At 46.0% G+C, this 26,911-nt stretch overlaps 2 protein-coding genes across 18 annotated transcripts in view; one reads left to right on the top strand and one right to left on the bottom strand.

The window, feature by feature from the left end:
• Positions 1–13,651, top strand: part of PTK2 (protein tyrosine kinase 2) — a 259,759-nt gene extending 246,108 nt beyond the window's left edge. For 10 of the 17 annotated variants that reach the window (XM_039334574.1, XM_039334565.1, XM_039334576.1 and 7 more), the window contains 4 exons: positions 4,493–4,501; positions 8,563–8,718; positions 9,982–10,062; positions 12,169–13,651. In XM_039334574.1, coding sequence (XP_039190508.1) covers positions 4,493–4,501; positions 8,563–8,718; positions 9,982–10,062; positions 12,169–12,381 — 459 coding nt within the window. In that variant the 3' untranslated portion in view covers positions 12,382–13,651. The remainder of the gene's footprint in view (positions 1–4,492; positions 4,502–8,562; positions 8,719–9,981; positions 10,063–12,168) is intronic. The other 7 variants (XM_039334564.1, XM_039334562.1, XM_039334577.1 and 4 more) reach the window with 1 other exon arrangement.
• A 2,961-nt stretch (positions 13,652–16,612) lies between these two features.
• RPLP1 (ribosomal protein lateral stalk subunit P1) lies at positions 16,613–19,486 on the bottom strand. The gene is made up of 4 exons (XM_039334559.1): positions 19,289–19,486; positions 18,548–18,622; positions 16,870–16,984; positions 16,613–16,742 (listed from the first exon to the last, which is right to left on the bottom strand). Exons 1-4 carry the CDS (start codon positions 19,358–19,360, stop codon positions 16,663–16,665), a joined length of 342 nt encoding a protein of 113 aa, XP_039190493.1. The 5' UTR covers positions 19,361–19,486; the 3' UTR covers positions 16,613–16,662.
• Positions 19,487–26,911: the final 7,425 nt, after the last annotated feature.

Raw genomic sequence — 26,911 nt, 5'->3', positions numbered from 1 at the left:
GGCTAGAGAAAACTGCCCTGTCGCTACACACACTTTGTGCGTTTCAGACAAGCGTGACTTTGGGGTCATGCTTGATGCTCTCTGAGCTTGTTTGTTTTCTTGTTGGCTAGAAGGGAGTGGGGTTTACTCTGTTTAAATATGAGTGGCTTCCCCTGTCAGTGTTGGTGACAATGTTCTTTCTAGTTCCTTGACGAGGCTGTGGTTTATTTATTTATTTATTTATTTATGAGACTTATATACCGCTTTAAGTGCAAGCACTCTCTAAGCGGTGTACACCAGTAAGCAATGTATATATATATTTACATTGCCCCCAACAATCTGAGTCCTCATTTTACCTACCTCGGAAGGATGGAAGGCTGAGTCAACCTTGAGCTGGTGAGATTTGAACCGCTGACCTGCTGAACACAGTCAGCTAAAGTGGCCTGCAGTACTGCACTCTATAACTGCTGCGCCACCTCGGTTATTGTTTGATTATTGGTCTGAGCGGGTGTTCCTAGATTATTTATTTCTTGAACGTTGGTTTGGTATTAATCCTGCTATTAATCTCTGCTTATCTGAGTATTGATTGCTAGTGAGGAGGCATTTGGGTCATTTTGCTTCCTGTTTAGCTGCTTTTTCTTTCCTGTTTAGCTTTTTGATTGTCTCTTCTGAACGGTGTGTAGATGTTGTTTATCTCTGTGTGTCCATTGATGGCCCCTCTACCACTGATGACCTAGTGGGGTAATAAAACATCTGAAGAAAATAACCAAACTCAGAGAGCACCAAGGACTCCACAATCATTGTTCCCCCCCTCCTCCTCCTCCCTGCAAATCCCACCCCCTTCTAGCATTGATGATATTACCTAGTTGGGTGATGAAACGTCTGCAAGAACACAAGCTCAGAGAGCACCCCACAGTTCAGCCACAAATATTCTTTTCCCCCTATAGCAGTGGTTCTCAACCTGTGGGTTGGGACCCCATTTGGGTTCGAACGACCATTTCACGGGTGTCGCCAAACAACGCAGTCTGCCTTTTTTCCCCCTTTTCCTTAGCTGTGCTACTCCCTTTTATTCTATTGGCTTTTGAGAGCCAATAGAATAGACTCTCTTGAATAGAGTCTAATTCTATTGGCTTTCAAAAGCCAATAGCAATTGTCCAGGCTGTCTCTGCCCTGCTGAGCCCGTCAAAAGTCCCATTCTGCAAACGGTGCTGCACCAGTTGAGTAGTCCTCGACTTATGACCGGTTGAGTAGTCCTCGACTTACGACCGGTTGGGGGTCGCGGCATTAAAAGGGTTGAGAACCACTGCCCTACAGAGATAAAAGCAAGAGTAGAGCATTAGACTGGGCCACTGCAGTAGAATGGCTTTCTAGACTTCCAGGTCAAATGGAATAAAAGTCTCCACGTTTATCTTCTCAAGGAAAATAAGCTTCTGACTCCAGCACCCTCGTCTTTCCCAAGAGTTCCGTTCTCATCGAGGGCCGAAAATAGACATTCTCATTAAGGGACGTCTATTTTAGAGCTTCCGGGGGCGGGAGGGGTGGCTTGAAGGAGTGGCCCAGTTTATTCCCATCTGTGGGAATTCAGGAAAAGGGTTGGTAAGAAACAGGGCTCCACCATTTTCTCTCTCTGAACCCAGGGCGTCCAACCTTGACAACTTTTTAAGATTTGTGGATCTCAACTCCCAGAATTCCCCAGCCAGCATCCCCCAGTTTAACAAAGAGAAGGACGAGGGGGGACAGGATAGCAGGGTTCCAATATCTTAGGGCTGCCCCAAAGAAGAGGGAGTCAAGCTATTTTCCAAAGCACCTGAAGGCAGGACAAGAAGCAACGGATGGAAACTCATCAAGGAAAGAAGCAACCTAGAACTAAGGAGAAACTTCCTGACAGTGAGAACAATTAACCAGTGGAAAAACCTGCCACAAGAAGTGGTGAATGCTCCAACACTGGAAGTTTTTAAGAAGAAACTGGACAGCCATTTGTCCGAAATGGTATAGGGTTTCCTGCCTGAGCAGCAGGCTGGACTAGAAGACCTTCAAGGTCCCTTCCAAGTTTGTCATTCTGTTATTCTGTAAAAGTTCAGGAGAGAAGGATGAGGGGTGATAGGATAGCAGTGCTCCAATATCTCAGTGGTTGACACAAAGAAGAGGGAGTCAAGCTATTCTCCAAAGCACCTGAAGGCAGGACAAGAAGCAACGGGTGGAAACTAATTAAGGAGAGAAGCAACCTAGAACTAAGGAGAACCTTCCTGACAGTTAGAACAATGAACCAGTGGAACAACCTGCCTCCAGAAGCAGTGAATGCTCCAACACTGGAAGTTTTTAAGAAGAGACTGGACAGCCATTTGTCCGAAATGGTACAGGGTTTCCTGCCTGAGCAGGGGGTTGGACTACATGACCGCCAAGGTCCCTTCCAACTTTATCATTATTATTATTAATTCTGGGAGTTGGAAGTCCACAAGTTTTCAAAGTCGCCAAGGCTGGACATCCTTGCTTTCTTGGTGCTCAGAAACTCCTGAGGGGAAATGAATCCTGCAGAATCTCTGCAGAAAGACTGACAACTACAACGTTTATCCCAGCCAAGCCGCCAACGTTCAGAAATGTCCATTTTATTTTCTCACGTCAGGGTTGAAATCTTGAAAGTTTCTATATAAGTAGCTTCAAAATAAGGGCCTCATTTTAGAATAGGAGCCCCTGACTAGAACTCAAGACCATCTCTTCTGATTGTGAGGCTTCAAAATGACTCCATTAAGAGAAGACATAAAATTGGGCTGCTGTTTTTTATTCTGGATTTTCCAGTTGTTGTTGTTGTTCTTCTTCTTCTTCTTCTTCTTCTTCTTCTTCTTCTTCTTCTTCTTCTTCTTCTTCTTCTTCTTCTTCTTCTTCTTCTTCTTCTTCTTCTTCTTCTTCTTCCTCTTCCTCTTCTTCCTCTTCTTCCTCTTCTTCCTCCTCCTCCTCCTCCTCCTCCTCCTCCTCCTTCTTCTTCCTTCTTCCTTCTTCTTCTTCTTCCCCCTCCTCCCCCTCCCCCTCCCCCTCCTCCCCCTCCTCCTCTGGAATACCTAAAACCATCTGTTTGAACAGAAAATGGTTTTTTAAAACCTGCCAAGCTAAACAGAAACTTTTTCTCTTCTGGAATGTTTTAGTTCATCAAAAAATTGTTGCCGCAAAAAAATAATAATAATAATAAATTCTGCTTTGCATTCTTCCCTACTACTCTTCCGCAGCAAGAGAGGTTCAAATCTTGTAAATGTTACACGGCTTTTAGCTTTTTTTAAAAAGTGGAATGAAGGTGGGACTGGATGCAGGCGCGAACGCAGAGGCTCGAGCATCTGTGTGCGTCTTAAAACCACCGTTTGGCCAAAAATAACCGAGCCCCGAATTTCTGTCGCTAAGCGGGAGATTGGTGGTCAGTTTTGCCCCCATTTTACGACCCTTTCTTGCCACAGTCGTTAAGTTGATAAGTACCTGGTTGTTAAAGTGAATCTGGCTTCCCCATGGACGTGACTTTTCAAAAGGTGATTGTACGACTCGGGACAAAGCCAAGGTCACAAGCGTGAGTCAGTTGCCAAGCATCTGAATTTTGATGGTGGGGATGGTACGAAGCAGGGAAAATGGTTGTCGGTTCCTTTTTTCCAGTACCGTCGTATCTCTGAACAGTCACTTAGTAATCTGTTGTAAATTGAGGACGCCCTGTGTTAAAAATCACCTTCTCTCATTGGACAGTTTCAAAAGACTCCTGATGCTTTGGCTGGTCAAAAAGGTCTCTCTCTCTCTTAACCTTTGCCAAGAGAACTATCAGCCAAGCACCGGCCAAATCACACCAGGCTTGTGGTGCAATTGTGTTGATTTCAGAAACAGAGATTTATGTATATATATTTTTTAAAAAAAAAATTGTATTGAGCTAACACAACTAGGCAACCCGAGCACGGGGACCGTTTGGCCTCCAAGTCATCTCTCCTGCTAGAATCTAGACCAAGAAGCTCAAGAAACAGAAGCATAGTAATTAGATGACTAAATATTTCCTTCCATCCAGCAGTTCTCTCCCCCCTCCCCACACACACACACACACACACACACACACTTCTAAACAAACGCTGACATTTCCTCTGCTTGAGCTTCTCTGCAGAGATTTTTGTGCTCAGAACTTTCCCGATTGGAAAAAAAAAAAAAGGCTCCTGACTGCGTTCATTTCTTTGCTTCCCACCTGGGACCTGCTTGCCGTGACTGCTTTTTGCATGTCTCTGAGCGGGGCGGTGCATGGCCCGGAACCTCTTCTGTGGGGGGAGAAAGGGGGGGCAAGCTAAATGCACAGGGGGGCCTGGCTGGATGCATTTGGGGGGGATTTGGGGGGCCGGAGGTGGGATTTAACAGACCTCTTTGGCTGCCGCTTGTAATTTTTTTGTTTTTCCTTCCCCTGGCTGCAGTGGATTAACATTCTTCTTTTGTCTTTTCCTCCCTTTTTTGCCCCGTGGTAAATGTCTTTTAATTCCTCCTCAAATCTCTACTTCAACACTAGCCGTGGCGGGTAAGCACCCTTTCTCTCTCCTTCCCCTTCTCTGCAGCGGTGCGAGCGACAGATTGTGTGTGAACGCTGATGGAGGGTGGTGAGGGTGGGGCTTCTCCGAACTTTCACAAAAATCTGGGCAGTACCCCCTTGTTTCGGCTGAAAACCCCTCGGACCATAAGCCGCCGGGAAGAGGGTCTTCTTTTGGGGAACCTTAGAAATTAAGGTGCTTCCCTTTATAGGAGGATTACCAAAGATGGACAAGCCTCACGGTATAGTCTACCGTCAACGCCAAGAACAAGCTCTCGCTGGCAGGGAATGACAGACCGTCCCTGACTAGGGAGCGTTAGAAAGTTACGAGAAGTTACGACAAATGCTGAAAAAGCTATATAATAATAATAATAATAATAATCCATAGGCTCCTTGGGTGCAATCCCAAAACAACTGGAGCACCACTTGAACACCATTGGCATTGACAAATTCGCTATTAGTCAATTGCAAAAGGCGGCCTTATTAGGAACTGCTTCCATCCTGTGACGATACCTGTAATACCATCAAACATCCAAATCTGCCTATCCCAGGTCCTGGGTAAGGACTCGATAGGTAGATAAAATGCCAAATCCAGTCTGAACATCTGGCTGACTGTGCGATGATCCATAATAATAATAATGTTGGAAGGGACCTTGGAGGTCATCTAGTTCAACCCCCTGCTCAGGCAGGAAACCCTATACCATTTCAGACAAATGGCTGTCCAGTCTTTACTTAAAAACTTCCAGTGTTGGAGCATTCGCCACTTTTGGAGGCAGGTTGTTCCACTGGTTAATTGTTCTGACTGTCAGGAAGTTTCTCCTTAGTTCTAGGTTGCTTCTCTCCTTGATTCGTTTCCATCCGTTGCTTCTTGTCCTGCCTTCAGGGGCTTTGGAAAATAGCTTGACTCCCTCTTCTTTGGGGCAGCCCTGAGATACTGGAACGCTGCTATCCTGTCCCCCCTCGTCCTTCTCTTCATTAAACTACACATTCCCAATTCCAGCAACCATTCCTGATATGTTTTAGCCTCCAGCCCTTGATCATCTTTGTTGCTCTTCTCTGCACTCTTTCTAGAGTCTTATACCCTGAATTATACCTTGACTTAATCTGAATTAATATATTCCCTCCCCGACAGTATGGCAACTACCATTTGCAGCACCCTGTACTCAGATAGCCATAATTTAGTCTACTTTGCCTTCTCCGCTGTATTTGAAGAGAGGGCCTTTCTTAAGCCCTCACTTTAATGCAATCCTAGGCTGCATTAACAGGGATAAAATGAAGATCACATGAAGTGTTAATACCACTTTATGTACAGGTACAGATTAGGTGAAACCTGGGTCAATAGCAGTAACAGAAGGATCTGGACAGACTCGAACACTGGGCGCTATCTAAGAAAATGAAATTCAATGGTGAAAAAAGCAAGGTTCTAGATTTAAGCAAGAAAAAAACCAAATGCACTGATATAGTATAGGGGGTACCTTGCTCAATAGTAGCAACTGTGAGAGGGATCTCAGAATCCTAGTGGACAATCACTTAAACGTGAGCCAGCTGTGTGATGCAGCTGCCAAAAAAGCCAACACAGTGTTAGGCTGCATTAACTGATAGAATCAAGATCAGGTGAAGAGTTAATACCACTTTACAATGCCTTGGGAAGGACCCACTTGGAATACTGCATCCAGTTTTGGTCACCGCGATGTAAAAAAGATGTTGAGACTCTAGAAAGAGTACAGAGAAGAGCAACGAAAATGATTGGAGGCTAAAACTGGAGGCTAAAACATATGAAGAATGGTTGCTGGAATTGGGTATGTCTAGTTTAACGAAGAGAAGGACGAGAGGGGACAGGATAGCAGTGTTCCAGTATCTCAGGGGCTGCCCCAAAGAAGAGGGAGTCAAGCTATTCTCCAAAGCATCTGAAGGCAGGACAAGAAGCAACGGAGGGAAACTGACCAAGGAGAGACGCACAGATCATGCTGGTGATCTATGGCAGGAGAAGGGTTGCAGTCTGTTGTTGGGGGAGGCCAAACCCAGCGTGTGTGTGAACAAGATATCTGTCCTTTAGGCGTATGTATGGATGAATTCACACACACACACACACACACACACACACACACACACACACACACAGAGTCAGAGTTTGTTCACATTCCCATCACTGCCTCTCATCTCTCATAACTTTGGGGTAATTCTGGGTTAGAACCCTACAACTTTAGGGTAGTTCTGGGTTAGTATGAAGGAGAAAACAAATTTTATAGTGACTATTTACCGTATATGCCAGCGTATTAGGCGACCCGGCGTATAAGACGGCCCCCCGTCTTTATAGCCGGGCTGCATTCCTAGAACGTCGTCTTATACGCCGGAAACTACCAATATTTCCAGCGTATAAGACGACTCGGCGTATAAGACGACCCCCGTCTTTGGCGCCGAGTTTAGCGCTTCCGGAAGTCGTCTTATACGCCGGCATATACGGTAAGTATCAACCATTTTGCAATGCTGGCGAAAATCTGTAGCTCGGCTGTTAAGTTGAGGGTGGAGGTCTGTTCTCCAAACTTGTGGCTTTGTCTCCTAACGTTTTGTTACCAGGCTAGGTAATATCTTCAGTGGAGTTGAAGGGATGTCAGTATTCTTCTGTTTCTAAGGGCTGTGCTTGCTGAGGAATTCTGGGAGTTGACGTCCACAAGTCGTAAAGTTGGCAAGGTTGGAGGCCCCTGCCCTAGGCCTTCTCTTCAATAGACTAGAAATACCCAATTCCCACAACCGTTCTTCGTATGTTTTAGCCTCCCGTCCCCTAATCATCTTTATTGCTCTTCTCTGCACTCTTTCTAGAGCAGTGGTTCTCAACCTGTGGGTCGGGACCCCATTTGGGGTTGAACGACCATTTCACGGGGGTCGCCAAACAACGCAGTCCGCCATTTTTTTCCCCCTTTTCCTTCGCTGTGCTACTCCCTTTTATTCTAGTGGCTTTTGAAAGCCAATAGAATAGACTCTCTTGAATAGAGTCTAATTCTATTGGCTTTCAAAAGCCAATAGGAATTGTCCAGGCTGTCTCTGCCCTGCTGAGCCCGCCAAAAGCCCCAGTCTGCAAACGGTGCTGCACCAGTTGAGTAGTCCTCGACTTACGACCGGTTGAGTAGTCCTCGACTTACGACCGGTTGGGGATCGCGGCATTAAAAAGGTTGAGAACCACTGCTCTAGAGTCTCAATATCCTTTTTGTATTGTGGCGACCAAAACTTGGATGCGGTATTCCGAATGTGGCCTAACCAGTGCAGGATAAAGTGGTGCTAGCTTTCAGATTAAATTTGAGCCTTTGATGACTTGTGGACTTCAACTCCCAGAATTCCTCCGCCAGGCACGCTGGCTGAAGAATTCTGGAAGTTGAAGTCCACAAGTCTTAAAGTTGCCAAGGTTGGGGACCCCTGCCCTAAAATATTACGTAGCCTGGCAACGAAAGATTCAGAAACCAACCCACCAGCTCGGAAAACAAACCTCCACCCTCATTATCATTTTGACCTTTGATGGAATAGCTATAAAAGGAACAGATTTGTTACCCTTCCCTAATTCCAAAGTAGCCAACATTGGAGCAATTCTAACTCCCATCTTTTTTGGTGCACGCATCACATTCACAGATCAAAAGGGACGAAAATCAAATCAACCTCCCCACCCCCACCCCCTCCTTGTTTTCAGTGCTTTGGAAACCATAAATAACCAGGGTTAAATCAAAAATCCTGTCCATGTGGAGGTCTCAGCATGAGATAAAAATATTGAATGCCGGCTCTCTTTTGTCGTGGTTCCCCGTGGGGCCGCTGTGATAGTTCTAGGGCAGGGGTCTTCAAACTTGGCCCTTTTATGACTTGTGGACTTCAACTCCCAGAATTCCTCAGCCAGGCACATGTGCCTGGCTGAGGAATTCTGGGACTTGAAGTCCACAAGTCATAAAAGGGCCAAGTTTGAAGACCCCTGTCCTAGGTCTTCATTGATGGCGAACCATTGAGCCAAAAAGATCTTCAAAAGTACTTTGGTGCCATCTGGTGGGCAATCCATGCTCTTTTTCTTCCAGATTCAGCCACAGGAGATCAGCCCTCCTCCCACGGCTAACTTGGATCGCTCAAACGACAAGGTGTACGAGAACGTCACCGGCTTGGTCAAGGCGGTCATAGAAATGTCGAGCAAAATCCAGCCAGCGCCCCCTGAGGAGTATGTCCCCATGGTGAAGGTAAGGGACACACTGCCCAAGAGAGGCACGATGCCCCCGTGTTGTGAGGAAGCCTTTCAGATGCACGTCGTGAATGGAGAGTGGAGCAGCCAGCTTCCCTTATTAGGGGCTGTGCTGGCTGAGGCTCGTTCTGCCACATACGGGGAGTCGTCGTTTCTCCCGCCGGGACTGGGAAGGTTCAGCCGTTTCCTGTTGGTGGCTTCAAACTTGCTTTTCGCAATGCCTTCAGAAAGAGACCTGTATTTATTTGTAACTAAACAAGCCAAGATGTAGGCCTAGGAATCGCTGTAAGACAGGAGACTTCAATCTTGGCCCTTTGATGACTTGTGGGCTTCAACTCCCAGAATTCCCCAGCCAGGCACATGTGCCTGGCTGAGGAATTCTGGGAGTTGAAGTCCACAGGTCATCAAAAAGGCCAAGTTTGAAGACCCCTGACTTAAGATAATGAATATTGATGCATGGACAGATAGTCCTTGACTTATGATTGGTCACTTAGGCTGTATGGCTGCCATTTGCAGCGTCTAACAGTCATGTGACTGTTTTGTAACAGTTTTACTGCATCATCGATAGCAATGGGTTTGCTGAACAACTGCGGCATTCAATTTACAACTGCCCATGTTTGCTTAATGTTGGCTGTAAAAGCCATCAAGTTGGGTTGGTCACATGACCCTCCCAATTTACGACCATCAGGACCTAACGACCAACATTCATATATGTCAAGCACCTGCATTACTAAAAAATGTGTGTGGTTTATCTTAAATCTGGGTCCGGCGCTGAACGCAAATGATTTGCTTGGTTGCTTCAGTTGGACTGCAAATGACTCACTTTTGAGCCTTATAAAATCATTTTGGGTTTGGATGATGTTCATTGTACAAGGCGTGTTACCTCCACGCGGGGTTTGAGCAAGTTCCTTTTGGTCCTAATCTCCGGGAACACGGATTTTCAAAGTTTAGAGCTTTGTACGCTGAGAATTTTAGTCCCAAATATTTCCCGAGTCCCTCTCTTGAAGAATCTGTCCTGGTTAGATGTTTCAGAGCAGTGTTTCCCAAACTTGACAATTGCGTTGCTGGCTGTGGAATTCTGGGAGTTGAAGTCCTCATGCCTTAAAATTGTCAAGTTTGGGAAACACTGTTTCAGAGCATTGGAAATATAGAGATATATGTTTGGTTTATGCACTTTGGAGAAGGATGGGTGTCTGTGACTTGTGCTTCTGTTGGAGCGATGGTGCTCAGTCTGATTTAATTATGCTTCATTATGTTGTAGGAAGTCGGATTGGCCTTGCGAACTTTATTGGCAACCGTTGATGAAACCATTCTGGTCCTCCCACCAAGCACTCACAGAGAGGTATAAGCACTTTTGCCTGTTTGTTTTTTGCATCTTTCTTAACTGAGTTGTGGCCTACCATGTTATTATCTACAGTAAATTCTAAAGCCTGTGTTTAGATCTTGCTTCATTTTCTCCCTAACGTATGCATGTCAGCCAGTTCACTAGATTTCAGGTTGGAATAAAGGTAAAGAATGTGGAACAACAACAAAAAAATTGTATCAAATTTGTGGTTGTGTAAATCAGTAAAAACGAGTGGCTTCATTTGACGGCAGTTCAAAGGAGATTCCCATGGGAATCCAGAAGAAGAGAGAGCGCGTGAAGCGAGAGGAAGCTCAAAATATTTACGTAGGCAAAACAAATATAGAATATATACATACAGTCACGCACGACACTCTGCTGCGCTCACTTCCAAGACTTGAGGCTGTTGACAAATGGTTGACAAATTATTCAATCATGTCGCTTGGATTCTTATTAAGGGAATTTTTAGAAAATTCCAGGAAAATGCTGGCTGGGGGATTCTGGGAGTTGGAAGTCCACAAAGCTTGAAAGTTTGCCGAGGCTGAGAAACCCTGTTCTAGCAAAAGGCAGAATTCCTTCCTTGAATCTCAGCATTTTTAAAGACTGGCAAAACTATCCCTGGTTTTGTAGGACCTCAACTTTAATGGATAGAATTGCAATGGTTTACACCAGGGCTTTTCAACCAGTGGTACGGGTACCACCTGTGGTACATTGGCACCTGGCAGGTGGTACGCGACCATCCTAGAAAAATAGTGGGGGAGGGGAATGAGCTGAACTGGGGGCAGCACCGCACAAGCCTGAGCGAGAGATGGCTGGAGCTGCAGGGCTGTCAGGGCTCAGCGGAAGCTCCAGGATCAGTGCCAGGCTCCAGCTGGAGCTCAGCGCTGATCCTGGTGCTTCTGCTGAGTCCTGAAGAAGCACCAATCAGCTGGAAAGCAGCACTGATCCTGACACTTCTGCTGAATCCAGAAGAAGCGCCGATCAGCTGGACTGTTGCAGCATCTCCAGGCTCTTGTGATTTACATTCAGATGCTTGGCAACTGATTCATATTTATGACGGTCACAGTGTCCCAGGGTCATGTGAAGTGACCAAAACCTGCTGCAATCGCCCAGCAGATGGGGGGAATAAAAATCAAACATCCCCCCACCCCGCTGCCAATCCTCAACAGAAATGCTCACAACAATGAAAACCTCGGACAGGAGGAAGAGCGCCACCGGGTGGGCAGGCAGGTGTCTTGCTCAGCTGGGGCTTGGGGGGCACTTTTTTCAGTGCCATTGTAATTTCGAACAGTCACTAAGCGAATTGTTGTAAGTCGAGGACTACCTGTACTTTATCAACTTTTTGACACTTTGCTAGGCGACTGGTGGTACTCGGATGTTGCCATATCCTAAAAGTGGTACAATGGGTGAAAAGGTTGAAAAGCCCTGGTTCACACTATTGGCGTTTGCCTGGACGTCTTTTGGACCAAACTTTTTTTGTTCTTTAATTTCTGTAACGGGTCTAAGAGATTGAAGGCATTCAATTGTGCAGGGGTCTTCAAACTTGGCCCTTTTATGACTTGTGGACTTCAACTCCACGTGTGCCTGGCTGAGGAATTCTGGGAGTTGAAGTCCACAAGTCATAAAAGGGCCAAGTTTGAAGACCCCTGGTCCAGTGCTTAATGTGCAGGACTAGGAGCTGGTTCTAGCCTGGATGCCAGAGGGGGGACTTGGACCAGGTATTCTACCTACATTCTAGAGATCGTGGCTAATAGTTTCTGTGAATGTTGCAAAAAAATGCATGAAATTGGCCAGGAAAATCACGAGGGCAGCTGCTTCCACGCCATCAGTCTAGATTTGCCTTCACCAATAGAGAGGCCACACACGATGCTATCTTACCAATAAAGTAGAATCTTCGTAGCTCAGGGTTGAAATGAGGGGTCTGGATGCTCTCTGAGCTCGGTGGCTTTCTTGCAAACTTGGTTTGGGCAATGAAACATTTGCAAGAAAAAACCACCCAGCGCCGATGCTTATCTTCTCCTTCAGTCATTCGGGATCAAACTGGGGACTTTTTTTCCGCTTCCGATGTGTTTGGCAGAGCTTCTTACTCTGTGCTCTCTCTTTCAGATCGAGATGGCTCAGAAACTGTTGAATTCCGACCTGGCAGAATTGATTAACAAGATGAAGCTGGCTCAGCAGTACGTCATGACCAGCTTGCAGCAGGAATACAAGAAGCAGATGCTGACGGCCGCTCACGCCCTCGCCGTAGACGCCAAAAACCTATTGGATGTTATCGACCAGGCCAGGCTAAAGTCTCTTGGCCAGGCCAGGCCTCACTAGAAGCGGAGAAGCGGATTTTGCATTGCACAGGTCGAAAAAGGATTGTTAGCCTTTAAAGCAAGCGACGGCCACCCTTTCAGCAGGAACAAGAACGGACAGCTCAACTCCAGGATTGTCAACTTGTTGGTTCTCTCAATTTTTTAAATTTTTTTTTTTAAAAACCAATGCCAAGAAAAATCCAAAACCGAAACGCAACAAAAAACTTAGAAACCCATTTTTTTTTTTGGTTTCACGTCATTCAGAACGTGAAATGTTTTTAAGACAGGGGTCAAAACCGAAACGCAACAAAAAACTTAGAAACCCATTTTTTTTGGGTTTCACGTCATTCAGAACGTGAAATGTTTTTAAGACAGGGGTCCCCAACCCCCCGGTCTGTGGACCAATACCGGGCCGTGGCATGCCAGCAGCCGGTCCACACAAACAAGCAAAGCCCCATCCCTGAGATGCAGGCAGCACACAAATCCACGCCCCCTCCGGTCCGCGGAAAAACCTCTCTTCACGGAATCGGTGCCTGGTGGTGCCCAAATGGTTGGGGGGCCTCTGTTTTAAGAGACGGAATTGCTTTTTTTTTCTTCTTCTTCTTCAAACCAAGAAAAAAACTGACAAAGGAACTCTTTTGAGCTGCATACCTGAAACCGTGTGAAGAATTCTGGGAAACCTCAGGGCTGAGAATTCTTTTCCACAACGTATAAACTGCTGTGACTGGAACTCTCTCTCTCTCTTTTTTTTATCGGAACACTTAATAATGCCACAAAATGCTAATCACAATTTACAGAGATGAAAAAAGCTATATTTTCAAAAAGTATCTCATTTCAAAGCAAATTTAAGAAAAGAAAAAAAAAAGCCCTCATCTTGTTTTCCTACTCCCGTGTGGGATGTATGTGAACCCTTTGGGACTTGTAGAACACAACCCAGAACTGTTTTCACCAGAATAACATGCCAGTTTTGTTTTTTTTTTTTAGTCGTTTTCTTTCTACGTAAGAAATGGAGCTGCATTTAGAAGTTCTGTAACCATACCATGTTCCCCATTTTTATATAATTTATAAAGAAAAGATTAAAGCCATGATAAATATTTTAAAACTGCTTGAATCCAACTCATCAAGTGCCTGACTGTGGAACTGATAAGAATGCATGCATGCATGCATCCTTTGCGGGAGAGAATGAGGCATTTCGAAGTATGCAAAATTGCAAGCCTTCAATAAAATGAGAAAAGAGGCGCCCAACAGCCCGGCTCCTCGAAAGAGAGTAAAAATGTCTGATGTAAATCCAATTTCTACTTTTAAGTTTATGTAACAAACAAGAGAAACGTGAGTCCACTTTGAGTGGTTCCAATGAATTACGGTATCCTTGGCTATATTACTGGAACGAGTGGAAACCCATGCAAGAAAACTCTATACCAGTGGTTCTCAACCTGTGGTCGGGACCCCATTTGGGGTCGAACGACCATTTCACGGGGGTCACCAAACAACGCAGTCCGCCATTTTTCCCCCCCTTTTCCTTAGCTGTGCTACTCCCTTTTATTCTATTGGCTTTTGAAAGCCAATAGAATAGACTCTCTTGAATAGAGTCTAATTCTATTGGCTTTCAAAAGCCAATAGGAATTGTCCAGGCTGTCTCTGCCCTGCTGAGCCCGCCAAAAGTCCCATTCTGCAAACGGTGCTGCACCAGTTGAGTAGTCCTCGACTTATGACCAGATGGGGGGTTGCGGCATTAAAAAGGTTGAGAACCACTGCCATAGACATGACGCGTCGTGACTTTTTTTCCATTCCTGGCAATGGGGTGGGCGCGGTTTTTGCCATGATGCATCTGGCCCGCGGGCTGGTAGTTTTGACACCTCTGTCCTAGACCTACAGTTGGTCCTTGATTTGGATGCTTGGCAATTGGTTTGTATTTAACAATAATAAAGTTGGAAGGGACCTTGGAGGTCATCTAGTCCAACCCCCTGTTCAGGTAGGAAACCCTAAAACAGACATGTCAAACACAAGGCCCGGGGGCCGGATGCGGCCCGCAAAGTGGTTTCATGTGGCCCGCGAAGCCATCCTGGAAACAGTGAGGGAACGGCCCCCACTGCCTTGACCCTGGCCCAGGCCAGCCGGGAGCCATTGTACAATTTTGTGGTGGCCATCTATGCTGAAACGCATTCAGTCTTAGCTCCACAAGGCCGTCTGGAAACAGCGAGGAACCAGCTCCTACCATGCCGGCCCCGCCCCCTGGGTGCATGCTGGGGAGGGGTCACCCTTTGTGAGGAATGAAGAAATGCACCATCACCTTGGCACTTGCCCCAGTCCCACCGCCTTCTGCCAGAGACCCTCAGATCTGTCCCACTCCTGCCCAGGCCCCCTTGATGCGAACGATGTAGAGCTGGCCACGCCCACCCATTAGGCCATACCCACTTCATCCACGCCCACCCAGTAGGCCACACCTACCGGCCCCTCCCCGTGAGGGCAACCGCAATGCTGATGGGCCCTCAATGAAATTGAGTTTGACACCCCTGCTCTACACCATTTCAGCCAAATGGTTGACCAATCTCTCCTTAAAAACTGTCACCGTGCTAGCAGTGATCACGCACCCTATATCCGGAATGATTGAAGTATTTAATAATAATAAAGTTGGCAGGGACCTTGGAGGTCATCTAGTCCAGGCAGGAAACCCTATACCATTTCAGACAAATGGCTGTCCAGTCTCTTAAACTCCCAGTGTTGGAGCATTCACCGCTTCTGGAAGCAGGTTGTTCCACTGATTAATTGTTCTCACTGTCAGGAAATTTCTCGTTAGTTCCAGGTTGCTTCTCTCCTTGATTAGTTTCCATCCGTTGCTGCTTCTTGTCCTGCCTTCAGGCGCTTTGGAGAATAGCTTGACTCCCTCTTTGGGGCAGCCCGAGATATTGGAACACTCCTATTATGTCACCTCTCGTCCTTCTCTTCATTAAACTAGACATACCCAATTCCTGCCACCGTTCCTTATATGCTTTAGCTTCCAGCTCTCTGATCATTTTTGTTGCTCTTCTCTGCACTCTTTCTAGAGTCTCAGCATCTTTTTTTACATCATGGTGACCAAAAGTGGATGCACTATTCCAAGTGTGGCCTTACCAAGGCCTTGTAAAGTGTATTAAAGATGATCACATGACCCAGGGGCGCTGCAACGGTCATAAATATAAGCCAGTTGCCAAGCATCCAAATTTCGATCATGTGACCCCGAGGGTCACAAGTGTGAAAAACCGGTCATGAAATACTTTTTCCAGTGCCACTGTACCTTCAAATGGCTGCAAGTCGAGAACTACATTAATAACAAAGGTGGAAGGGACTTTGGAGGTCATCTAGTCCAACCCTCTGCTCAGGCAGGAAACCCTATACTATTTCAGATAAATGGCTGCCCAGTCTCTTCTTTAAAACTTCCAGTGTTGGAGCATTTACAGTTTCTGGAGGCAGGTTGTTCCACTGGTTAATTGTTCTGTCAGGAAGTTTCTCCTTAGTTCCAGGTTGCTTCTCTCCTTGATCGGCTTGCTTTGCTTTTTGTCCTGCTTTCAGGCGCTTTGGAGAATAGTAGTAGTTTCAAAAACTGCAGCTGACAAATGGCAGCCTCCTCACCAAAAGGCATTTGATCCCTTCCCCCCCCTCCCACATAGGCAGGACAGCCTAGGCCAGGGGTGTCAAACTCGCCATTGTCATGTGACGTGCTGCAAAGCATCGTGACTTTGCTGGCAATGGGGTGGGTGCGGCTTCCACATGCTGAAACCAGCCCGCGGGCCAGCAGTTTGACACCCCTGGCCTAGGCCAGCAGTAGGCAACCTTGGCTCTTTTATGACTCCTGGACTTCAACTCCCAGAATTCCTGAGCAGGCACACTGAGGGGAAAGGGAGAGGTTTCTAAGCTGAGCCATGCCAGCTCAGGAATTCTGGGAGCTGAAGTCCACGAGTCAGACAGCGGCCTAGGCCAGAGGTAAGCAACCTTGGCTGTTTTATGACTCGTGGACTTCAACTCCCAGAATTCCTGACAGGCACACTGAGGGGAAAGGGAGAGGTTTCCAAGCTGAGCCATGGTGGCTCAGGAATTCTGGGAGTTGAAGTCCACAAGTCACAAAAGAGCCAAGGTTGGCTAACCCTGGCCTAGGCGGAGAACAGATTGCTCCTGAGTAAACTTTATGTAAGAAGGGATGCAAGCGATTTGTAGCAGTGGAAAGCCACGGATGATGTGTGCACCTGGAGCATTTGTAAACAAAAGACCAAGTTTCATTGAAGTGTTTTTTTTTCCTCTTTATTATAAAGAGTAGAAAAAAACCAGCTTAGTCAAAAAGACCAAAGCCCATGTCGTCATCAGATTCTTCCGACTCTTCTTTCTTCTCTTCCTCTTTCTTCTCTTCAGCTACAAAACAATTAATAGTGCAGATTAAGTAAAGCAGGGGCATTTTTTTCCCCACCTCAGTTCATTGAAAAGTACCCCAAAAATGAACACCAGGCTGGAGGCGTTTGGGACGAGCCATTTCACTCACCAGGAGCAGCACTGCCGGCAGGGGCCCCTCCTCCCGCTGGGGCCGATGCGGCTGGAGCACCACCACCAACTCCCACGTTACAGATGAGGCTTCCGATGTCGATGTTGGTTAAAGCCTGGTAAAAGCATCAAAGCTTTAGCATTCCTATCAAACAAGGGCCAGCCTTCACTGTATATAACTTGAGGACCATTTTTCAGCCTTGGCTACTTTTGAAGACGTGAGGACTTCAAGTTCCAGAATAGGAACTTGAAGTCTGGGACTTAAAAGAGTCCCCGTGACTTAAAAGATGCCATGGTTTGATACTGTTCTAAGAGAAAGTTGTCAATGCTCTAAACCCCACATGGAACTTGTATAACAAGACTATTTTATTTATTGAATGTTTATGTCTCTCTCTCTCACACTCACACACCACCCAACGTGACTCTAGACAGCTTACAAGTTATAAAACAAAAGATTGAAACGACAGTTATCTTAAAAGGCTAAAGCATGGCAAATGGACCAAGTTTATTAAACCGAGATGTTTCGTTACTGACCCAAGTAATTTCTTCAGTCAAAATGAACATTTTTGGTTATAACACTGCATTTCTTTTTGGGAAGAAACTCCCCTGCAGTCAAGTAAAGAGTTAGTACATTCCAACGACTCTCTACCAAAAATTTTCATTTTGACTGAAGAAGTAGCAAAAAGATCTCAAGTTTAATAAACTTTGCTCCAATTGCCATGATTTAAATTTTTAAGATACTTTTGGCCCGGATGATCGAGTCTTCATTCACATAAAACCACAGGGATTAAAATATTAAAAACTATCCTATGGTGTTGGACAGGGGCCTTCAAACTTGGCCCTTTGATGACTTGTGGGCTTCAACTCCCAGAATTCCTCAGCCAGGCACGCTGGCTGAGGAATTCTGGGAGTTGGAGTCCACAAGTCATCAAAGGGCCAAGTTTGAAGACCCCTGGCCTAGACCTTTCTCTCTGATATGTTAAGAGTTTCTTGGGCAAATGGTTTCTTTAGTTTGGTTTCATTGAAGCTCCATTCTTGGAGGTACATTAGGGGTCATCCTGTCCAGCTTTGCAGAAGAGGTTTTGGACAGATAGCTCTCTAGTCTCTTTGATGGCCACCAGTGAAGGGGAGAGTCTCCACCACTGAGCAAGAGCTTTTACACCAGGATAGTTGCCCCACTTTCCTATGTTGATGATTAATCACAGCTTCAGCCTATGAATGCTGAAGATTCCCGCGATTCCTTTGCAAAGACGAGGAAGAGCTAAGAAAACAAAAGTAGTCCTCTACATACCACCTTTCGTTTAGCGGCTGCCCAAAGGTACAAGGGCACTGAAAAAAATGGCTTAGGACCATTTTTCGCCCCTCTAACCATGGCAATGTCTCCATGCTCATGTATCAAAATTCAGACACTCGGCAACTGTCCTGTGTTTATGTCGGCTCCCTTTTGGAAAGTGATGTCAATGGGGAAGCCATGTAACTGATTCACTTAACTGGCAGGAAAGGTCATAAAAGTGGGCAAACTTCACTTCACAACCGTCTTACTTAGCAGTAGAGATTTAGGACTCAATTATGGTCCTAAGCCGAGGACTGCCGGCCTCTTCCAGCCCCAGGGTTGCATCTCTCTCTCTCTCACACACACACACACACACACTGGGGACCTTCTTCCTGCCTCGTTTTACCTTCGCGAAGAGACCAGGCCAGAAAGGCTCCACGTTCACTCCTGCCGCTTTGATGAGAGCGTTGATTTTATCCTCCTGGAAACGAAAGAAGACATCGGTGTGCTGGAGATCGCCTCAGGCATTCAAGGGGGGACCTTGCACTTCGCTTACGCCAGGGGTCTTCAAACCTGGCCTTTTTATGACTTGTGGACTTCAACTCCCAGAATTCCTCAGCCAGGCACGCGTGCCTGGCTGAGGAATTCTGGGAATTGAAGTCCACAAGTCATCAAAGGGCTACGTTTGAAGACCCCTGGGGTAAGATATGGTGACTTACAGGCCTTTTTGCATCCCAGAAGGGCCATGGGTGGCTCTTATTTTGCAAAGCAGTCACTAGGCATACAACCTTCCCTCCTCTGACCTAAAGTCAGGGGTCTTCCAACTGGGCCCTTTGATGACTTGTGGACTTCAACTCCCAGAATTCCTCAGCCAGCTTTGCCGGCTGAGGAATTCTGGGAGTTGAAGTCCACACGTCATTAAAGGGCCCAGTTGGAAGACCCCTGACTTACCCGCTCGGGCACAGGAGGGAGCGGGGCGACCAAAGCCACAAGGACCGTTGGGGATCTTCCCCCCCCTTCCTCCCACCAGGGCCAGGTGGGAACTGCAACCTCCCCCGGAAGGAATCGAGAGGCTCCGCCGCGCCACAAGCGAGGCGGGCCTCCACGCGGCGCCGGTCACGAGGCCTTCCCGGCGCGCCGCTCTCACCGTGACGGTGACTTCGTCGTCGTGCAGGATGAGGGCGGAGTAGATGCAGGCGAGCTCGGAGACGGAGGCCATGGCTGGAGGTGAGGGGAGCGTGCGGTGCCAGTCGCCGGGAACGCGGCCTTAGCTTCGGCTGAAGAACGCAGCACCTTCCACGCCACACGAGAGAGGAACAGGACTGAGAAGGGGTGCAAGCCTAGCCCGGCGCTTATAAGCCCCGCTCGGCAACCAATCACGAGCCGCTTTGATCAGAGCGTCACCAATGGCAGAGGAGGCGGAGGGCACTGGCCAATCCGGCTCGGCCGCGGGGAGGGACTCCACTTAGGGCTAAGCCTCCCGCGAGAACTTGTAGAGCCAATCACCGCGACTAGTGCTCCCTAGGGAGAGAAGAATTCGGACCAATCGGCGAGGGCGATATTGATCTCGGCCTCTGTGGCTTTTTGAAGCCTGACCCAAAATGGAGCTTCTTCGATTAATATTTCCCCCCCAAAAACCCATTCTTAAAAAAAAAAAAAAAAGAACTGCTCGTCGCCCACATCCCAAATCAACCCGACAGGGATGACAGAAAACGAAGAAGCGATTTCGGCCACTCTGGGCCGATGGAACTGTATTTCTCAATCGGAGTCCTCCAAGAGGAGGGGGCTGGACTTCAACTCGGTAGCGCTCCTCTCTTCCGGAGGAAGCCGCATTTTGGCCGGAAATCAGCGAGGACGCGTGAAGCTGCCTCATGGCGAAGAAAAGCTTCCGCCACTCCCGCTTCCTCTTTCCGGCTGACGCTCGCGGGGCGCGCCGGAAAAAGCTGCTAGGCGGGAAAAAGGCGGCGCAGGCGCTCCTCTGCGTCACGGCTAGGGACGACGGGAGTTGCAGTCCGAAGCGCTCCCGCCGGTCGGGATGGGCGCTCTAGAGTCGCTCTGGGCCAGGAAAAGCGGAGTGGCTGCTGGAGGGAAAATTATTCTCTGGGCTGCTGCCACCTGTCGGGCATCCGCATCTATGCAGCCCAGATCCTGCTTGATTAACCCTGATGTTGTCTTTGATGGTCCCAAGCATAGTGAAGTCCTTCCTGACGGCCAGTCCTGCCGCTGAAAAACAGCTTTGGCTCTGCTGACCTCTCAAAAATGGGCCTATGGCTGAAGAGGAGATATGTGGCAGTCAATAGCCTAGAGCAGGGGTCCACAACCTATGGTCCACCCCTGGGACTGGACCATGGGCTTTTGGCCAAAAGGCTGTGGAAACAGCTGGCTGGTGCCGCACATGCATGGGTGTGCATTCCCTAGTGCCTGCAGCCGTTTATGCATGGGCGTGAACGGGAATGCTAGCGTGGGACGGGTGTCCACAGCCTGTTTGCGCATGTGCTGCTAGCCTGGGCGGTTTGCGTGGCCTGTTTGCTCATGCATAAGGGGCCAGTGCATGCCGCATGCACAAATGGGCTGCTAGTGCTGCGCCAGTGTGTGTGTGGCCCTTTGCACGCACGTATACGCACACCAATTTTGACGTTGCTCTCCTTCCCTCTGGGAGACCTCTGGCCTAGAGGCAACCCCTTAAGTATGAGCCAGCCGTGTGCTGTAGCTGCCAAAAAAAGCCAACATAATCCTAGGCTACATTAACAGAGGGATAGAATCAAAATCATGTAAAGGGTTAATACCGCTTTATAAGGCCACACTTGGAACGCTGCACCCACGATATAAAAAAGATGTTGAGATTCTAGAAAGTTTACAGAGAGGAACAATAAGGATAATCAGGCGAATAGAGGCTAAAACATGGAAGGACAGTTGCAAGAAGCAGCTAGGTCCACTATCATGAAAAATCACGTCTAGGGGTGACATGAAGGTCTTCCATAAATAAGGTGGTGCCACAAAGAAGAGGAAGTCAGCCTATTCTCCAACGTACCTGATGGCAGGAGAAGAAGCAAAGGAATGAAGTTCATCAAGGAGAGATTCAACCTATTGTTCCTGTCAGGAGAAATTTCCTGACAGCGAGAACAATTAATCAGTGGAACGGCTTGCCTCCAGAAGTTGTGGCTGCTCCATCACTGGAAGTTTTTAAAAAGAGATTGGGCAACCAGTTGTCTGAAATGGTATTATAGGGTCTTTTGCTTAAGCAGAGGTTGCACTGGAAGACATTCAACTCTGTGGTTCTGTTCTGTTACTTGATTATCCGGAGCGGGAAAGTGATCTGTTCACCTCAAATGGTAGATTTCACACCCAGATCACCAAGCAACTGTTTGAAGGCAGATCTCTGTGAGTCAGAGCCAAGAGAATGGAGACCAAGCGATAGTCATTATAGAAACCATGAGTTTCTGTGCTGTATTAGACCTAGGTTTGTTTACCTAAAAGTTGAACTCCCCATAGCCACTTTTGAATGGTCTCCTTCAACAAGTTGGCAATCAAGTCTACATACTATCATTTTAGTATTTATTTATTTATTTATTTATTTATTTATTTATTTATTTATTTATTTATGAGACTTATATACCGCTTTAAGTGCAAGCACTCTCTAAGCGGTGTACACCAGTAAGCAATGTATGTATATATTTACATTGCCCCCAACAATCTGGGTCCTCATTTTACCTACCCCGGAAGGATGGAAGGCTGAGTCAACCTTGAGCCGGTGAGATTTGAACCGCTGACCTGCTGAACACAGCTAAAGTGGCCTGCAGTACTACACTCTAACTGCTGCGCCACCTCGGCTCTAGTATCATACTTTGTTGTTGTTGTTAGTTGCGAAGTCGTGTCCGACCCATCGCGACCCCATGGACAATGTTCCTCCAGGCCTTCCTGTCCTCTACCATCTTCTGGAGTCCATTGAAGCTCACACCTACTGCTTCAGTGACTCCATCCGGCCACCTCATTCTGTGTCGTCCCTTTCTTCTATTGCCCTCAATCTTTCCCAGCATTAGGCTCTTATGTTGGAAGTTTAATTGGCTACCTGTATTATTGCATTGCTTCCTTTTCGATTGAGTGTTATATAAAGACAGTGTTGAGGGTGGCAGATGGGATAGAGAGAAGATCCCCACCGCCATGTTGCCCATCCTCTTGGTTTTTAGCTTTCTATTTAAGATTTTTCATTCTCATAGTTTTGTATTATCTTTTTTACCTTTTTATTATATTGCTTTTTCAGTGACGGGCAGCATAAAAACTGAATTAATAAATGAATAGAATTCATGAATTTCTGTACAAAAGTAGGGGTGCAAGGGTTTGAGCAAATTACGGAATCACTGAAGAATGGAAAGTTTTGCCCAAGAACCTAGAGATTAGAGCAGACTCGAGCTATATTTGGCAAGGGAATCACCAAATAAACAGACAGAGGAACTTGAGATCAAATATTTAAATAAGATGAATTGTGGGAGAAGAGCAATAGAATGAACAAAGGTTATTTTATTTAGCATCATGGACTATAGTAAGAGTTTTGATGCTACAGAATACGCCAACATGTGGGACAATTAAAGGCAAATGGATGTGCCAGAATAAATTGGGTGCTTTCCTTTGAGAAAACTGTACAGTGGACACTACTTAATCAACTTAATCAAATCTGGAGAAACTGAGCGGTTTGGAATAGGGAAATAAGGAAGACGAGGGTACATCCTACCACCATATTGAACTTCTAGGGCAGATGTATTGTAAAAACCACAGGACTGTAAGAAATAGCATCTAGAATTAAACTCAAATGCTGAAACCGTTATAACTTGAGATATCTAGATGACATGATTTTGTTAGCTAAAACTAACGGTGAAAGTCATTAGGAAAGTAAAAATGAAAAATGTGGTTTAATGTTAAATATTAAAAAGACATGAGTAATGTCACCCATTACATGAGTAATGTCAGTCTGCATGTTTGGAGAATTTCCAGTTGTAACACTAAAGAAGATAGTAGCTTTGTTTTCTGGGCTCCAAGTGAGCGTTACGTTGGAAATGTGAAGATTAATTCTAGGAAGCAAATGAGAAAGCGAGGCAGAATCATTCCTGTTAAGGGTATTGCAATAATTATTAAGATCTGAGCAGTAAAAAAAACTTGGTTTCTCCAATATTATACTCTGAAAGATGGACATTGAGAAAGAAAATGGACCCTTTCAGATTATGGATTTGGAGATAACCCACGGGTTGCAAGAAGAATCAGTCAGCCCCAGACTTAGAAGCTTAACTGCTCAATTGTGACTCTAATTATCAAATAGAATTAAACTCATACTTTGGGCATAGAATGCAACTGGATGCTGGAGTAGAAAAAAAAGTGAGCCTGCTTAGCACGGTTAAGGCACTAGAAAGGGATTCTGTTGTTCAGTTGCTAGGTTGTGTCTGCCTCTTTGTGACCCCATGGATTATAGCATGCCAGTCCCCCGTCCGCCAGTGTCACCCAATGTTTGCCCAAATTCATGTTCATTGCGTCAATGACACCATCTAACCATCTCCTCCTTTGCTGTCCTCTTCTCCTTTGGCCTTCCATCTTTCCCAGCATCAGGGTCTTTTCCAAGGAGTCCTCCCTTATTTGGTGACCGAAGTATCTGAGCTTCAGCTTCAAAATAACAGAGTTGGAAGGGACCTTATAGGTCATCTAGTCCAACCCCCTGCTCAAGCGGGGGACCCTACCCCCATTTCAGACAAGTGGCTGTCCAGTCTCTTCTTGAAAGCCTCCATAGAGAGGGTTGATTTCCTTTAGGATAGAGAGGGATGGAAAGACTCAGGCTGTATCTGGATAAGGTGCAAGGCATTCATTAAAATCGGGATATAGCAATCTGTCGTCCAGGTTTTCGTTTCGGCGAGTCTTCCTGGGCTATACGTTTCCTTTTTTTTTTTTTTTTAAGAACTTTGGTATGTGGTTATTGGTAAAGATTTAAACAGGTATAAGGGAATTTTAATGTTTTAAGTTATGTTTATGGGATCTATTATTATTATTATTTTTTAGAGAAGCTAATTTGTTTAATTAAACGTATTTAGATTTGTTTAGGATTTATATTACCTTTAAGAGGTTTATGGATAAGAGAAGGAATGTGTTTACTGTGGAGGAATTTGTTATTGGTAAAGATTTAAACAGGTACAAGGGAATTTTAATGTTTTAAGTTATGTTTATGGGATCTACTATTATTATTTTTTTAAGAGAAGCTAATTTATTTAATTAAACGTATTTAGATTTGTTTAGGATTTATATGCTTTTTAAGTTTTTTCTTTTCTTGATAGGAGAGAAGATTATGGAGATTGAATGAAAATTTTAGATAAGAAGTTTAAATATAAGTATTTAGTTTAACTATTCAAAAGAGTATCCAGTCTTAATGGTATAATGAATGTTTATATGCTTATTTTTGTGCTCTAGAGTAAAGAAAGAGGGAGATTAGATCTTATATTGTAGGTATGGATATTTAAAGAAAGTAATGTTTAAATTTGTGTTTTGGGGATTCTATATAGAATGATGGATAATAATATAAGTACAATACTAGAAAATGTTTAAAGTATATTATAATGTGTGTTTAATGTTTGCAACTATTATGTTTTAGAGAAGATAATTTGTTTAATTTAAGGTATTTAGATTTGTTTAGGATTTATATGTGTTTTAAGTTTTTTTCTATTTTTTATTTTCTTTGAAAATTTTAAGTAAGCCTGTACTCAGCTCTGGGAAGGTTGAGGGAGGGTAAGGGAGGTTTGGGGAAGATGGGGGAGGGTATGGGAGGGTGGGGGTTTGGGGAAGGGATTTGTTTTGTAAAATTTAAAAATTTTCAATTAAAAAAAAAAAGAACTTTGGTATGTGAAAACGTTGAAGGACTGAAGGCACAAGGGCATATTAGGACATGGATTAATGGACAACTGATGACTCATTTTCCTTCTACTCTCATCAGACATCAGCAGCCAGCAGGAAACCACTAGTCTTAAAGCTGTGTTTCTCAATCTTGGCAACCTGAAGACATGAGGACTTCAAGGGCTGGCTTCATCTCCTGCTTCACCATGGAGTTCAGGGTTCAAACAGCCGTAGCCTGCTGCGGGTTAACGGCTATTTGGGCAGCAGGCAGAAGAGCCCTGGAAGGCTGTTACGCACGACAGGTTAAACCACGATATGGCTGTGAATATTAGTTGCACGATGCAACTAATAGATCTGAAAATTTAACCGAAGATAGATAGATCTGAAAATTTAACGTACCAAAGACAAGAAGGGAATGTGCCGTGAATAACAGAATAACAAGAGTTGGAAAGGACCTTGGAGGTCTTCTAGTCCAACCCCCTGCCTGGGCAGGAAACCCTGGCCTAGACCGTTCCAGACAAATGGAATGATTGCTAGTTAGTAATAGTAGTAAAGTTGGAAGGGACCTTGGAGGTCATCTGGTCCAACCCCCTGCTCAGGCAGGAAACCCTACACCATTTCGGACAAATGGCTGTCCAGTCTCTTCTTAAAAACTTCCAGTGTTGGAGCATTTACTGCGTCTGGAGGCAAGCTGTTCCACTGATTAATTGTTCTCACGGTCAGGAAGTTTCTCCTTAGTTCTAGGTTGCTTCTCTCCTTGATGAGTTTCCACCCGTTGCTTCTTGGCCTGCCTTCAGGTGCTTTGGAAAATAGCTTAATTCCCTCTTCTTTATGGCAGCCCCTGAGATATTGGAATACTGCTATCATGTCCCCCTTGTCCTTCTCTTCGTTAAACTAGACATACCCAATTCTAGCAACCGTTCCTTATATGTTTTAGCCTCCAGTCCCCTAATCATCTTTGTTGCTCTTCTCTGTACTCTTTCTAGAGTATCAACATCTTTTTTGCATCGTGGTGACCAAAACTGGATGCAGTATTCCAAGTGTGGCCTTACCAAGGCATTGAAGAGTGGTATTAATACTTCACGTGATCTTGATTCTATCCCTCTTTTAATGCAGCCTAGCACTGTGTTGGCCTTTTTGGCAGCTGCAGCACACTGCTGGCTCATATTTAGGTGATTGTCTACTAGGACTCCGAGGTCCTTCTCACAGTTACTACTATTGAGCATGGTGCCACCTATGCTGTACTTGTGCATTTGGTTTTTCTTGCCTAAATGTAGAACCTTGCTTTTTTCACCATTGAATTTCATTTTGTTAGATAGCGCCCAGTGTTCAAGTCTGTCCAGATCCTTCTGTATCTTAAGCCTGTCTTCTGGAGTGTTGGCTATTCCTGCCAGTTCGTTTATAAAAGGCAGACATTATATTATTTGAATGGCTAAACCATGTGCAGACTGAAATAACCAGACAGGCTAAACGAAGCAAAACGAAACACTCTGCTTTTGCAGGCGACTCTTCCACCTGTCCGTCCCTTCCTTTGGTTTCAAAAGCCACCACCACCCGCTTCGGAACCGTCTCACACGTTATTTTGTGGCAAATACACGTATCGGTGGGGCGACCCAAACCACCCGTTTAACACGGTGGAGGAAAGGGTCCCGCGAAAGCCTCGGGGCGGCAGGCGGGAAGAGCCCGGGGAGAGGCGACACGCGAGGCGTTCACACGAGATGCTAATCCCGGGTCAGGGAAACGCCGCGGCCGAATCGCGCCCAGAGAACCGGCTCCCGTCCGGAGGCCCCGGGACCGAAGCGGCGACGCCGCTCGGCACGTGGGGACCGGCCTCTCTCCGGCGCCCGCCTCGTCCCGGACGGCCGGCTGGGATGCCCGGCCGGGGCTCCCCCGCTGGGCCGGGCAG

The sequence above is a fragment of the Crotalus tigris genome, unplaced genomic scaffold (assembly GCF_016545835.1).
Source record: "Crotalus tigris isolate CLP2741 ecotype Arizona unplaced genomic scaffold, ASM1654583v1 scf7180000017631.5181431, whole genome shotgun sequence".
NCBI classification, from domain to species: domain Eukaryota; kingdom Metazoa; phylum Chordata; class Lepidosauria; order Squamata; family Viperidae; genus Crotalus; species Crotalus tigris.
Note: the sequence above shows the minus strand (reverse complement) of the source record. Positions and strands in the feature narration are given on the sequence as shown.

What these genes read in the sequence shown, in the direction of transcription:
- RPLP1 (XM_039334559.1), bottom strand. Translation starts at nt 19,360, where the DNA reads ATGGCCTCCGTCTCCGAGCTCGCCTGCATCTACTCCGCCCTCATCCTG. An exon ending in ACGACGAAGTCACCGTCACG is followed by an intron (nt 18,623 to 19,288) that starts GTGAGAGCGGCG and finishes TTTCGTTTCCAG; the next exon opens with GAGGATAAAATCAACGCTCT. An exon ending in TGCCGGCAGTGCTGCTCCTG is followed by an intron (nt 16,743 to 16,869) that starts GTGAGTGAAATG and finishes ATTGTTTTGTAG; the next exon opens with CTGAAGAGAAGAAAGAGGAA.